We start from the raw sequence: 15556 nt of genomic DNA, 5'->3' as shown, positions 1-15556 counted from the left end.
GGGGGATGCTCTGGAGCCAAACATGGGGGGCACTCTGGAAATTTCCTGAATTCCTGTATAGCCAATCTGCCACTGTTTGCAGTACATCCTGTGAAAGACTTTGATATATTCTTCCAACAGGATGGCGCTATATCAAATGTAAGGATTATTATTATTAAAATAAATATGTCAAAATAGTTATCCACAGAGCATATTAAAAAGCTTACTTTTTCACATCTTCAACCTATTGCAGCCTAAGCTATAGCACTCATATTTGCATCTATGTAATCATAGAAAATGAATTAAGCAATACTTTCATACATATTAAAATTATGTTTAAAAATTCCAGGGCACGACTTGTAAAAGAGCACCAATTTGTTTAACTCTTAAAGACGTTGCCATGGTAAAGTCCCCCTAAACCATTGAAATATGTGCGATTCTCTGTACATTATTCATTGAATAGTAATACCGCAGAATGAAAAACACATGGGACTTCTTTGGTATGATTTTGGAAAGGAAGACACAGTTTGTTTCATATAAATTAAAAGCGAAACTTCTCATGGTACTAAGGATCAGCCACTGGTGATGATCTCATTGGGCACAGCCAAGATTCTGATCTTTTCTAGTCACCACCTTTCCAGGTAGATCTTCTTCCGCTTAGCCATACTTTACAGTTTGTAAAGGAAAAGCAGTAACACAGTCATCCAGGTAAAGGTGTGTAGGAATGGGTTGGCCCAACCAGAGCCCAGGTAAAGTTTTGTAGCAATTGGTCTGGAGTTCTCCAATGAGTCAGATACCTGGTGGATGATTGACAGGTCACAGATCTTCCGGTTGCAAAAGAGTGGGTCGTGGCTGAGAGAGACATTAGATCATATCAGATCACAGGCTGAAGAAGGTGGACAGCACCACAAAGCAGAAGTGGGCTTTAAAAGGATCCTTTTTTTTTGTATTAAATGTTTAAATATAAACTCTGTGCATTTGCATCATGATGAAGGGAAAGGAAAGGTTGCTTGCCACTGGTGCGGCGCTTCTCTCTGGTGAGTGTTTGGCTTGTTTTCCGGGAGTACCTGCTGCAAATGGCTGCAGACCACACCTTGGAAAGTTGTTAAGACTGCAGTTTGCAGTGCACCTTCGCGTGGAGCCTTTGAGCTAAAGGTGCGGCCACAAACCAGTGGCAAGATGTGAAAATGTAATCTGATATATATATATATATTCGTAAATGTACTGTTAACACATGCAAATTATAATAATTTAACTCTTTCTCTGATTGTACAATTTCTCCTGGGTTTTTTTCTCTCTCTCTCCTGCTCTTTACCACCCCGGCCTCTCTCTTGTTTTTTGCCTCCTGGCTTGTATCACCAATTCCTATCTTTCTCGCAAGTATTTTCCTTCCCTTTCCCCTTGTCCAAGCAAAACAAAGGCATCTGGCATTTTGTGAGTTTGGTTAGAATAAACTTTATAAAAGTGAGAGGAACACATTTAAAACTATGAAAGAATCTATCTTAACGAATTGAGGTGGCGNTTTTTTTCCTTTCAGTTTCCTGGGCAATAATCCCCCAGATGAAAACCATCACGGTTATTTGTGGGATGTGGCTGGGAGTAAATTGGTTGCTGTGTTTGCCTGTAAGCATATGTAGTCACTAAGCTTTAATAGCTGGGAGCGCTTTGAGCTGTCCTCCTGAAATGCCAGGTTATTTTCAATTAATACCACAGGTGGGGGGGGGGGCAGGGAATGCACTGGAAAACTTCAAAGATGGCCTGAAAACCCAAATGGATTGCCATGAAACTTTACCCCAGTTCTGCCATATTAGCTGCTAGTTGCTTAATTGAAAAAAAATAGATTTCATTGACCATTGCAATTCATTCTAGAAGGAGAACGTGTTAGGAGTCACAGCAGTAACGCGCCTTGAAATTGAGTGCTAACTTCGAGATATTGAAAGAGTTAAGACAGACTATTTGTCGGCTGTGAGTTTCTTCCTTTATGTTCACTTTGACCCACATTAAGTCCAGTACGCTGTATGCTAAGTGCAGTCCCTGCGGTCTTAACTGTGAGTTCCGCGCCATGGTTGCTCTGAGCTCTTTTAAGTGGTTATGGTTTACCAATTCCTGGCAACTCACCGTAAATTCTTCAATTTCCTCTTTTTCCAAACATACATGCTCCAAACCTATTTATATAAGGTTTCAATGGTATCCTTGATAACTTATTTCATGCGTCTATTCTGCCTGAAATTCCTAATATTAATATTATGTCCCAGTTCTTCTTTGACCCCTCCCCCCTTTTCAGTGTGGGCAATTTGTCTGGAGCAGAAACCTATTAAAATTACTTCAGAAATTTTAATACCATTGGGTCACTTTGAAGTCCCCTTTATTTTCGACAAAAAAATGAAGCCTTCTGAGAAATTTAGTCCTGGCATTGTCTTTGTTCCCCAACAATATACCTTCTCAAAAGACCATAATATGCTTTCTATGATATGTTAAATAAAATATTCTGGAATGGGGCCTAACCAATGCTTTGGAGAGTAACTCAAATTATTTTGGTCCCAACCCATTGCCTTGTTTTCCTTTTGCAAAGCAGCCAAGGACTCGGCTAATGGCATTTGATCTCTTTTACAATAACCCCATATTGTTTTCCCAGTCAATGTGCTTGTGTGATTCTTCTATTCAACACAAGCCCATGTTTTGAACCTTTTGCTCCTGTGTCTGAGGCCTGAAATTTGTCACGGATTTGGCCTTTGGTACCATCGTCTTAAAATGTTATGATTTTGAAAAATTCTTAAATTCTACTCTAATTTGGAAGATGGCTTTCTGCAGTAAAAAAAAATGGTCACTCAATCCCCGAATATTTGTGGGACACCATTGTGCATAATAGGCTGCCGCATTTCGCCCATAAATACACAATCGATTCACTTTACAATATATTTTGTGAAGCGCTTTAAGATGTCTCAATAATGTGATAAGATGCAATATCAAATGCAAGAATTATTATTATAAGATGTTTTGAAGCATCATTCAAACCAGTTCAACAATGAATCCACGGATTTCCCTTGTTGCTTCCCAATGATATTCCTTAAAATGAGGATTCTCCCCAGCATGGAGTTGATGTGTTGGTATGTAATAATACCTTCAAAAAGAAATAACTAAATAATAACAAAAATAAATTGGTCACACAATCCACGACTGTTTGTGGAACACTGTTGGGCACAATTGGCTGCTGCATTTCGCCCACAAATTATACTGTCAACTCAGTTTACAGTATAATCTGTGAAGGGCTTTGAGGCTTCTCGTAGACGTGATAAAGTGCCATATCAAATGCAAAGATTATTATGTCGCTTAAATGCAGTCTCTCACTTTCTAATTATTCCTAATCGGCTTAAAGGCCCTCCACAGCCTTACTCCTTCCTACCTCTGTGACCTACTAACCCCATAGTATCCTGTCCTTTCCCTCTGCTCAGCAGGTCCAGCCTGCTCCACATCCCATGCCCAGCCCACCCAACCATCGGCGATCGGGCCTTCAGCCTCTCTGCCCCCACCCATTGTAACTCCCTCCCACACTCCCTTCGCCTCGCTCTGTTGCTTGTCTCCAACAACAACAGCAAATTACATTTTTCATATCAATAGGATGTCCTTCAAGGCATGTCTCAAGAACCTCCTCTTCGACCGCACCTTCGGCCACCCTCCATCCTCCCTTATCCAAAACCCCCAGCTCAGATCTAAATCCCTGACTGTCCAGCATCTTGGGACATCCTCCTGACGTGAAAGACGCTATTCAAAAGTAATTTTGTATTGTAATGTGTTAACTTTGACATCGCTTTCCTGACCTTCTCAAAATAAACTTATGGCTTCAAAAATAAACGGCTTTAAAATTCCGATTGAGTTTAAGAATTTATCAAATTCTGGACATTGAAAATGCTGCTTTGATAGAATAAATCCAGACAGAAATTCTCCTCATAGTAGGTATTTAGAAATAACCTTTCATTAACAATAAGAAATATGTCCATCAGAATCTCACAGTAGCAAAAGAAATGAGAAAATGACCACTTCCCTGACCAGAAACACTACTCACCCATCCTGCATTCTGGGGAAATATCTGCAGTTATTATCTGCGCCTAAAGGAAATCGAGCAATTCCTTCAGGGTATTCAACTATTCCCACATCTGCAATATTCAAACCTGCCCTCTTTGCCTCCACATATATACTCCCCTTTTCTTTCAATCCTGATACCACAAAAATCCCCAATGGAAAATGGGTTTGCTGGATAGAAGATAGTGGAGATAATAATCCTTCCATTTGATATAGTGCCTTATTGCGTCTTCAAGACGTATCAAAGCGCTTCTCAGAATACACTGTAAAATGAATTGACTGTATATTTTGTGGATATTAATGAGATACACTGTGCTGCAAGAGTTAGCCTTGTGTACTAATGTGTATTAATGTTTGTTTTGGGGTGGGTGGGGGGGAGAGAGAGCAGAAAGATGCTGTAAGGATGGGTAAATGTGACATTATGTTAGAAATGCACAATATTAATAAACTGACGTCTTTTGTGACATGAATATTGGTGTTTTGGACTCCCCTGGTGGCTGAGTTGGTAAATTGCACCATGTAATGCAGGTACTGTGGAGGAGTGTTCTGGACTGAAGCGAGATGAGCAAATGCTTAATAATATAATAATAAACCCCCTTTGACTTCCCCTTCAGCCATCCTCCTACCCCCTGCTCGGGTCCAAATCCCTGACTGTCTAGTGCCTTGGGATATTCTCCTAACAGGAAAGGCGTTATACAAATGTAATTTTTTATTGTATTGACCCATCTCCACTGAGTCTACATTACTGATTTCTAATCCCACTTTTTCTTAGAAAAATTGTGGTTCTATTTCCAGTGATTATTGCTGCCAGAGTTTGCTAGATTCTTGCCTCAACATCCCAAGCGACTGCTGTGCTCACTCCTCGAGTCTGGGCCCCGTGTTGTGTGGTAACCACTGAGCTACAGGACTCCACAGAATAGAATGGTCCTTACGGACTGTTAAGCTATGTAGTCTTTAGCTGGCCGAATTCCCTAATGCCTCTGCAACCGTGTTCTCCAGACACAAACAAGCAGGTTGTTTCTTCTTCTTCCCTCCTCCCCCCACAGCCATGATTCCATGGGCCGGGTGTTTGAGTAGTGAATCATGAAACTGAAACCAAATATGACACCAGAAACTTGTAACTAATTGCGCAATGCCATCATCGCAATGTCATTTGTTTTGTGCATTAGAAAGTGTGCTTTGGATACGGACTGTATATTAATTAATTGTAGTTGGACTAGTTTTATCCGATAAGATAACACTGGAATTCAGTGTTTGGTTCAGAAATGTATATGTGACGAGTCAATTACAGTATTGCTTTAAGAATTATGGTTTTATCTGCAGTGCTGACGGCTGTGACTGCAATAAAAGTTGACATTGTGGATACAGTGAAAGAAGTTGCTAGAGACGATAAAGTTAATTTCAAATGCCAGTACACAACTTCGGTGACCAACAGGAATGCGCTTAATATTATATGGAATTTCATTCCTGATGATCCAGATAAAGAAACGGTGAGTATAAACCTTGAAAGGGTAATGAGGTGTTTATTCATCAGGATCCTTTCTTAAAAAAATATCAGCTGCAAGGCACATGTAATTGATTTTGAGCTTTTTTTCGTGCTTGATGTCAATGAGAACTTCAAACTGGAGAGGAAAAAGTCGATAAAATGCCGTGACAGAATGACTACAGGGAAAGCCTATTGTAATGTGATCCTCTGGGTCCAATATTTCAAAGACTGGTGATCATAAGATTGGTCTGGATGAAGAAGGCCCTCATCCGTCCAGAACACCCACCCTACTAACTTCTCTCCCGCCCCATCACTGCATCAAGTTGCTCTTTAAATGACTCCAGTATCCTAGCCTCTACCACCTTTCCTGGCAACCTGTTCCGGTTGCTGATTGCCCTCTGCATCAAAAACTTACCGGTATCTGTTTGGAAATTGCCATTTACAACTTTAAACCTTCTACCAAAGGATGGAAAATGGCTGACATCTGGGTCATCAAGTCACCACTGACATAACCTTCCTGTGTGCTGCTCATATTTTACTATTTCATCATTACTCTCTTTGCCAATGCCAGTAGCAATCTGACAACCCAGAAGTCAGCCATTGTTTAGTGTTCTGGGGGTGTGCTGAGGGTTGCGGGGGAGAGACGGAATTTAAAGAGAGAGGTGAGAAAGAAAGACTTGCTCAGTTAGCTTTATAAAACCAAGCCTTGTTAGGCCTCCAAAACAGTAGAAAAAGTGGAATAAGTCTGACTCACTTCAGCCATTTATCATTCAAGCACAAGCTAGCTTTCACAGAATTTCAAGGTATTTCTTGTAAAACAAAGCGGTATATCAATGTTAAGTTGCATTCCTTCACTGAGAAGATTCAAGAGTCTGAGAAGTGGCACTTTTATTTGCTCTCAAATATTTGTATTGGGATAGTGTCTTAAATTGTCCCGTGGCAAAGGCTAAACTGATTCAAACAGAGTAAAACTCAGATGTAATATACCCATTTTTGGGTTGAGGTGGGTGAGAAGTTGAGGGGGAAGCGGGGGTGGGGTTAAGAAGGCAAAATCAGAGCTACCACAAAACTTGCATTTATATAGCACCCTTCACTCGGGGGTAGCGACTCAGAGTTTCCCTGTAGGCTCAATCAATACTAACATCTGTTGAGATATTATGACTGGCAGGCCCCAAAATATGGTATTTTCTAACAGAACTTCTGTGGTTATGAAAATAGGAAGTGAGCTCATATTGGTTCGGTGGTCTTAGAGTCACAGGATTTTCAGGGTTTTGGCTGTGCAATGGGTAGAGCTGATCTCATCTTAAGGACCAGGAGCTTACTGGTTCGAATCCGATGTGGGTGTGTGTGTGTGGGGGGGGGGGGGGGAGGCGGGGGTGCGCAAAGTCAGATTTACCGCCAAATATTTAAAAACTACGACATAATACTAGAGAAATTGCAATAAAGTTTGGAAATGATAATAACATATCTGACTATTTTAAATGTTGCTTTTTCACACTATTTCTCTTAAGATTGACGTAATCCAGTGGTTCAACGCTCTGGATGAACCGGTGATTGGAACCAAGTATAAAACTAGAGTGAAATTTACAGGCGACGTTATGCTTAATGATTGTTCAATCACAATCAACAATACAATCACATCGGACAGTGGTACATACGAGGTTGAAGTCAAACTTCCCACAGACTTGGAAGGTGACCGGAAAGACCGAGTGGAGCTCGTTGTATTAAGTAAGGATTTTATTGTTAAAATTGCTTTATCTCATTAAAGTTTTTAGCTTTGTTAATGAAAACAGTATTATTATTATTACATGATTTGTGAACCAGGTTTAGGACACTGATCTGCGGGAAAAACACATTTTACTACTCATAAAGTTAACGATAGAGAGCTGTAAGGAGCTATATAGTGCTTCTCGTGAACGTTAAGGTATCTGTGACACAATCTGAAAAGAGAAAGAAGTTTCTTTTGTCTCCCAATCAGGCAATCCTCAAGATTACCTGTTCGCTTCATAGTTGTTTGTGGGACCTATGGCGTGCAAATTAGTTTCTGTGTTTGCCTTCAACTTACTTACTTACCTACCTGTGAAGTACTTTGAAGAATTTTGACATTATAAGCGCAGTAAAAAAAATGCAAGCATTTAATATTAAGGATAAGGATATGGACTATGCCTCTGGGTGTTTTCCACACAACTTTTTCAAGTAGACATTGAATGAAATTTCACTCACCACAACAACCCGGTTGGCACTAATAGTGTAATCCATGAACTTGCAATGTTAATTTGTCAAATGGATACTTTCCACAAGTTCCCAAATAGACCATTTAATGAGGAATTGCCTTCATCTCTCTTACTCTCCTTACCCACCGAATTTACAAGTATTTCATCCAGATGGGTAGAGAGATACTCTCGTCTCATCAGGTGACTTTTTATAAGAACTTGACGATCAACACAATCTTAAATATTTATCATTTTGGTATCTGATGTCATGTCTTTGTTCGATGACAAAAATAATATAACGTGCAGGATTTGCATAACGTGCAGGATAACGTGTTGAGTGCTACACAGTGGTGGAGATCTTATGGAAAGAACGCTCCCTTTGTAATAATAAAAATATTTCGCACCACACAATATACAAATTAGATAAATCTTGTCTTCAGTCACGTCTCCTATTCCTACCCTGATTCCAATCTCCAGCTGGTTTCGAATCCTTTGACTGTCCAGCGCCTTGGAACGTCCGCCTGATATGAAAGGCGCTGTACAAATGTAATTTGTTGTTGCCTGGCTGGGTTTTGTTTTGGAAAGGTAAATGAAGTAATCTTTGTTATGCTATTTCAATTTGCAGTTGCTCCTTCGCCACCTGCCTGCTCCATCGCAGGAGGTACTGAATTCGGACAAGATGTGATATTGAAATGTCACTCTGATGAGGGGTCCCCTAAACCTACTTACTCGTGGAATTCCTACACTATTGAGAACTTGCCAAGATCATTGCCGGCAAATTCTGTTCAACGTTAGTAGCCATTGTTCAAATACTTGAGTCTGAATAGAATTTTGTTTTACCTCTTAGCAATATTTTAAGACCTTCTCTATTAATTAGTAATAATCGCGTTGGATAAATCCATAACTATAAAAAGTAATGTTCTCCATCATCAGGGCAGGTTATTGGTTCTCATGTCAACCTGCAGCAGTTTTTCATTGAACTGACGTGTTAAAAACACGTCAAAGTTTGCCTTTATACCCTTAATGTGTCTATGATCTGAATTTCAAGGTTTAGATTTCTTGGATTCAATTTGTCAATCTCTGAAATGTGTCAGGTTTTATAGTGTTAGTGACCGACCAATTTGTATACTTTTGTCTTATTTTCCCTTGCAACCCAATGGTGAATTGGATTGCTAATGTTGACATTTTGTCTGTTTGAACTTTGAGTTCACAGTCTAGGCTGCACTTCATTGAGTACTTCATGCTTCATTATTATTATTATTATTCATTATTGCAAATTCTATCCTTGAGATGAGATATACAACTCAGCACCCATCCACCTGTTGGATGTTAAAGATTTCATGGCATTAAATCAAGAGAAGGAAGTTTCTCCTGGTGTCCTGGCCAGTAGTCATCCAGATAAATTTCGCCACAAAATTTACTCAGTTCACTTTACATTATATTCTATGAATCGCTTTGAGACATCTCAATGATATGTAAGGTGCTATATCAAATGCAAGGATTATTATTATAAATTGATAATTCACTTTATGTGGGACACTGGCCTTCTGCAAAATCACTGCCTGTTTGCCAACAAATGCACGGTCACCAATAATCGCAGTTCCCTGTGAAATACTTTTGAGATGTTTTGATATTCTAGCCGCAATAAGATTTGCAAGCAGCGTTATCATCAGCGCACATGAGAACTGACAAAGCTCTTAGCCATTAAAGGTGAGATTAAGGGGCAGACAAACTCGGGCCTGTAAACTCTTATTAGTTTGAGTCAAGCGCAGAATAGTTCAAGCTGTCCAGCATTTTGCATCGTTAACGTTGATACTTTTCTGTTCCTCCCTCTCAGAGGAAGATGGATTACTGCTTAAAAATCTTACCGGTACTCATTCTGGGTTCTACATATGTACTTCAAGAAACAAAATCAAGTTTGCCACCTGCAATGTAACTTTAACAGTTTTGGCTCGTAAGTATCATTGACTATTTTAAGATGAGGGGATTTTTGACTCTATAATTCTGAATTTATACAATCCATTTTGTAAATGTGAATACAAAATGCAGTGCTTCTGTTTAAAACTCTTATACTATAGTAAATGATTGTGTTTTACGTGGCATGTACCTCAGCACAAAGACATTCCTTGAGAGCAAATTGAACCATTTTTTTGAACATCTTCCCTGATATAGTTGGTAATATATAGTGTAATAAAGTATGCTCTGTGGTGCGTTAATGTTTTGCGGACTAATGTAGCCACTGGATATCTTGTCAACTGACCCATGGGTTTGACTTAGATTCTTTTCATTTAGAACTTCTGTTCGCCTTTGTACTACATTTGTGTATTGTTTATATATTTTTTTAAAAAAAGCTAAATGGAATCAAAGCAAAGTAAAATAATGTGACGTTTTATGGAGAATTTTTTTAAAAGTTAAAAGCAAAAAAAAACCTTGAGTTGTAATGTGGTCTACTGAAGAAGTGTAGCCATTCTATAAAACTAGATTCCTATCAATCTCAGGAGTCCAAACATGAAGAGGAAATCATTCTATTGCACATTACCCTTCAAGTACCTCGGAGGTTGACTGCCTGCGAGTGAAAATGGATCAAGCCATTCTGATAGTATATCTATTAAAGTCTGCATAAACTATTGTTGGTGTTTCAGTAATGTTCATAGGCCACAAATAATTTTTTTCTTTTTTTTAGCGGCCATGAAATTTCCGCTTTACGCTGGACTTGTTGGGGGTGGAGTGGCTGTCCTGATTATCATTGGCATCATTGTTTATTGTTGCTGCTGTCGTTCAAAAGGGCCTCCGGAAGGCTATGAAATGGAGTAAGTATATTTTTTAAAAAAAGAGATTGAACACTCATAAAGCCTCTTAAGTACCTCCGTCACGTTAGTTTGGACAGTAAATTGAGTGTACAGCTAGCCTGACAGCTTTCCAATATTCGTATGGGCTGCTTCGGCTTCTGGCCAGGCAAGGAAATGTGGGCAAGTGAGAAACAATTATATTGTTCAATGTGATAGTGTTGTAGTTGTCTCTTGCTGCTCAAACCACCTGCTCAGACAGTCCTGATGACCTGGGCGGGTAAAGTGTAGATTTATTTTCCTTTTACGTGATTTATGTGCCAGTCTGGCTCAGTTGGTGGTGCTCTGAGTCAGAAGAAGGTTGTGGGTTCAAGCTCCATGTCAGCACTTTGAGCTACAGTACAGGTTGACCAAAGAGTCTTATTTTTCAGCTACCCTGTTATCTGAAAAGAATCATCATTATTTTAAGACTAAGCAGAAATTGTAATGGGATGATGACCTTTTGGTCACCCTGCATTAGGCTAACGCACCAATGCAGTCCTGGAGGTGCGCTGTATTGTTACAGGAGCCGTTTCTTTAGGATGAGACTTTAAAACCAAGGTCCCAGGTGGACGTTAATGGCACTGTTAGAAAAGAGAAGGTAATTTATCCTGGTGTCCTAACCCACAATCCTCTAGATAAACTTAGTGATTCACTTCATGGTTATGGTGACATCTTGCTGTGTGCAACGTGGCTGCCAAGTCTGTAGACAGTTAATACACTTCACAATAAGATCCTGTAAAGCGATTTGAGATGTCTTGACAATGGGATAAGGCATTATATATATCAAATGCAAGAGGGAGGGTGGTTCAGGCAGAATCCATATCAGCTTTCAAACATGAACTAGGTAAATATCTAAAAAGAAACAAGGTTATGATGGAAGGGCAGGTAAATGGGACTGAAAGGATTGCCCTTAAAAGAGCCATTACAGACAGTTGGCCAAATGGCCTTCTTCTGTGCTGCAGATTTCTCCGACCTCCTCACTCCCAAATCTACTGCACGATGCCTCCACTCGACTGGCACCGGCATCCTGCTTGTCTCTTGTGCCACCATTGCCATGTCTCTCTCAATCCCTCTGACTTGCCCCCTCTCTTCCCCTTTTCAAATCCTGACTGCAAACCTTCCTTTTCGACCGTGTCTACAGTCACCGTGCTCTGAAATGCTATCCTGGGTGGAGGGCGCTATATAAGTGCAAGTTGTTGTTGCTGTTGTAGATTTAATATTTAGATTTAATAATAATTCAAAGTATTATTATTATGAGGGAATATTTGTGAAGAGAATTGGTAAGGGATTTTTGTTGGACAGAGTGAACTTGGTGATGGGGAAATTTTTTTTGCTGCATTTTCACTTTGGCAGGAGAGTTGATCTCTTGTTGACCAGATTAATCAAATGTACTTGTTTTGTAGGGAGCGGGAAGAGGAGGATGACGAGTCAGAGCATCGACCTGCAAAGCCTAGGTATAAATAGAACTGACCCTGGTATGGTGAACTTCTGATGATGATGAATTTGACAAGGATAATGCTGATTTTTCTCTATCCCCCACTAAAAGTTCCATTGACATTTTGCAATACACTGTTACATGACCCAGCAACTCATGTTTTTTAAAAAAATTGTTCAGCGACAACTATTGTTAACTTGTGTGATCTTGGAACCCTAAAACTAAACTGATTCGGCTATTCATCACGTTCCATTTCCTTTATCCAAGTATAGCCGTTTATAAAAAAGATTAATACAGTAGAACCCCAGTTGCAACACGCATCGCCATAATGCAGGTTATTTTATGATGAGATTAGGGTGTGGGCCTTTTAAGGTTTGTTTTTAAAAAGTCACTGAATGTGATGTTGGTAAGTGACCAGATGGTCATTGAGCATCATTTTAGCTTCGGAGCCAGTTGGTGTGTGAGAAGTTCTGTGAATGGCTGTTTTGAGACTTTTTGACAGTGTTTAAAGTGCAATAACAAATTCAAGAACTATGTGAGCAATACTTTTTGTAAAGGGCAGGTAAGAAGAGCTAGAGTGACAGCGAGAGCCTACAAAACCTAGGTACAAAGAGATTAAATAGTTCATGAACCCTGCCACAAACATGCATTCACTTTCTTTTCTGATGGCTCAGCAAGTTTATTTCATGAGTAGCTGAGTTACACTGGGCAGGTCCCAGGTTAAGTTATGAGTCTATGCGGGTTTTGGGTTTGGGTAATCTCTGGAGTCCTGTAGCTCAGTGGTTAGGGCACTCACCTCGCAAGTGATACCTGGGTTTGATTCACGGTAGGGCAAAATGTTGGGCAAGTTTCCTTACTCTGCACAGCCATTCACTTCGCAGTAAATAGGAACCCGGTTGCTAGTCAATTGGTGGATTGCTTTTTGGGGGTAATAATTCCTTCAAAAAAATAATAATAAATTGGTCAATTCAATCCACGACTATTTGTGGAACACTTCTTTGCGCAATTGATTGCTGCATTTTGCCCACAAAATATATAGTCAATTCAACTTACAGTTTATTCAATGAAGCGCTTTGAGACGTCTCAAATACGTGATAAGGCGCTATATCAAATGCAAGGATGATTATTATTATCTTGGGGTCGCTACAGTGTGCTTCAGCAGCCTGAGGTTGAAAGAGAAATCTGATAGCAGTGACGCCCATGCCCCACTCTGTTATGAACATAAAGCCTGGGCACCAGAGGGCAAACAGTGCATGTGTGACCATAACCACACGGAAGGGGAAAAAAAAAGTTGAATGTCTTTAAGAAAGAAGAATGGTGGAGAAAATTGGGAAGAATTTGTATGGAAAAGTAGACTTAAACAAGTTTGTTTTTGTGTGGCTCTGCATCTTTGCTTTGTGAATCAAAGATTAATGGAAGGCTTTTTGTGTTTGTAGAACCCGGTATGAGGAGGAGATGCAGCGACGGCCTGCAAAGCCTAGGAACGACGGCAGGAATGACGATCGGAATGATGATCGGAACAGCAGGAATGACGATCGGTACAACGACAGGAATGACGATCGGTATGGGGGAAGGAATGACAATCGGTACAACAACAGGAATGAAGATCGCTATGGGGGCAGGAATGACAATCGGTACGATGATAGGAATGACGATCGCTATGGGGGCAGGAATGACAATCGGTACGATGATAGGAATGACGATCGCTATGGGGGCACGAATGACAATCGGTACAACACGAATGACAATCGGTACGACAGGAATGACGATCGTTATGGGGCCAGGAATGACGATCGCCAGGGGGGCAGGAATGACGACCGTTATGGGGCCAGGAATGACGATCGCCAGGGGGGCAGGAATGACGATCGCCAGGGGGGCAGGAATGACGATCGCCAGGGAGGCAGGAATGACTATCGCGATGACAGGAATGACGATCGCTACGCGGGCAGGAATGACAACCAATATGACGACAGGTATAACGATCAGTACAATAACTACGAAGGCAACCAGCCCCAGTATGATGAAACTCCGTACGATGATGATGAATTTGACGATGATGACTATTCCCCCCGTCCTTCAGCCGAGGTAGCATTGGTGCCTCCCAATGAACGCAACTACCCGCAGAATAATTATAATGCTTGAAAACAATTTGCTCTACAACAGCTGGGGAGATAATTTGCAATATCTCTAAATTCTGACACTCCTATTTAGCTTTCAGTAAAATTCTATTACCCGTATGCCATAAACTGTGGAGATATATTAAAAAGCAAGTTCACTTATTCAACTTTTCTCAGGGCTTGTAATGATCTTCGTCTGGATTTCACATCCTACTTGAGGGTGGAAATGTTCCAAATGAGGATACACCCATGGTTTTGTTCATATTTTTAAAAAATCTCACCTAAAGCAAAAGTGCCATTTTACATTGGTACATTTTTATTATGTTTTTGACCATATTTTATTTTTAAAATTTTTTAAGATAAAAGTCCATAGAAAAAAATAGAACATTTTCCTTCGCTAAATAAGAGAAAATAAATTTGCAGACTCAGCTGAACACGTCATCTTTGGAGTGTGTCCATTCCTTTTCTAAAACCCAAGGGGAGAACTTGCAGGGTTCCACAAAGGAACACTCCTGAAAGTTTTTTTTTTGTTTTGTTTTTTGTTTTTTTCAATGAGTTGTGAGTGAGAGAAAACGAATAGTAAAAACCCGTCTTCAAGCTCTCAGGGGACTGGGCCAAAGTGGCCTTTATATAAGGGTGAAGGTTCATGGAAGTGTGAACCGGTTTGTCCGAGAGGGAGGTTGTTGAATGAAGGTGATTGCTTTAACTAGTTGGAGAAAATGATGGGCCATGAATTGTGGAGGGGGTGGGGGCAAAGGTCTTTGTACTTTTTTTGGGGGAAAAAAGTCAACTAGTTACAATTTCAACTTGGATTATTTTGTCACTGCTCATTTAATGAGCTTCCTAAGTAGAACAGACTTCATTGACAGTGACCATACAGCAGTTTCTCAAAAGTTGCCTCAAAATATTTGTTGTCATTTCTAACTTTCTTCCTGTTACTACTGTGATATGTCATTTCCATCATTTTTCCTTGTCTCAAGGGGCAAGTTGCAAGGTTGTTGGGGCTCCTTTTAGTTCCTTTGGAGTTATTGTTTTCAGCTGATAGTTTGTGACCTACAACCAAACTTTTATGGGAACATTATGGGAATGGTCTGAAGGAGTAAACTGGGTGGGTTGAATGGGCAATTTCCATTCTCATGTTAAGAACACTAAGACATTTTATTCAGCAAAACAGAACTTGATTTTCCCCAAAATCTAATGTAAATATTTTGGCAGGGGCTGCAAATGTTAAACCATAGTTGACAGTATAGTGTCTCATTGCTGTGGTGTCCAACGTAAAATACTACATTGTCTCCTCACACATGTAAATTCTCTGCTGCCTCCCCTGAGATTTACTATACTATTTTTTTCTCTCATTTATAAGTGTTCACTCTGAGTTTTTGTTAATGCATGGCCAGTATTGAGAAACGAGGCAGTAA

At 40.1% G+C, this 15556-nt stretch overlaps 1 protein-coding gene across 2 annotated transcripts; it reads left to right on the top strand.

The window, feature by feature from the left end:
• Nucleotides 1-811: 811 nt before the first annotated feature.
• On the top strand, nucleotides 812-14258 carry LOC103180152 (cell surface A33 antigen). 2 transcript variants are annotated; one of them, XM_042334571.1, is made up of 9 exons: nucleotides 812-1016; nucleotides 5383-5549; nucleotides 7057-7273; nucleotides 8384-8548; nucleotides 9596-9712; nucleotides 10442-10568; nucleotides 11990-12040; nucleotides 13458-13805; nucleotides 13854-14258. In XM_042334571.1, exons 1-9 carry the CDS (start codon nucleotides 965-967, stop codon nucleotides 14161-14163), a joined length of 1554 nt encoding a protein of 517 aa, XP_042190505.1. In that variant the 5' UTR covers nucleotides 812-964; the 3' UTR covers nucleotides 14164-14258. The 2 variants fall into 2 exon arrangements, with proteins under 2 accessions (XP_042190505.1, XP_042190504.1); XM_042334570.1 differs by having other exon boundaries at nucleotides 13458-14258.
• Nucleotides 14259-15556: the final 1298 nt, after the last annotated feature.

The sequence above is a fragment of the Callorhinchus milii genome, unplaced genomic scaffold (genome assembly GCF_018977255.1).
Source record: "Callorhinchus milii isolate IMCB2004 unplaced genomic scaffold, IMCB_Cmil_1.0 Scaffold4, whole genome shotgun sequence".
NCBI classification, from domain to species: Eukaryota; Metazoa; Chordata; class Chondrichthyes; order Chimaeriformes; family Callorhinchidae; genus Callorhinchus; species Callorhinchus milii.
Note: the sequence above shows the minus strand (reverse complement) of the source record. Positions and strands in the feature narration are given on the sequence as shown.

Bases quoted from the DNA above. Each gene is read 5' to 3' on its own strand.
- LOC103180152 (XM_042334570.1), top strand. From the start codon at position 965: ATGATGAAGGGAAAGGAAAGGTTGCTTGCCACTGGTGCGGCGCTTCTC. The intron at 7,274-8,383 runs GTAAGGATTTTA...TTCAATTTGCAG, and splicing joins AGTGGAGCTCGTTGTATTAA to TTGCTCCTTCGCCACCTGCC. The intron at 9,713-10,441 runs GTAAGTATCATT...TCTTTTTTTTAG, and splicing joins AACTTTAACAGTTTTGGCTC to CGGCCATGAAATTTCCGCTT.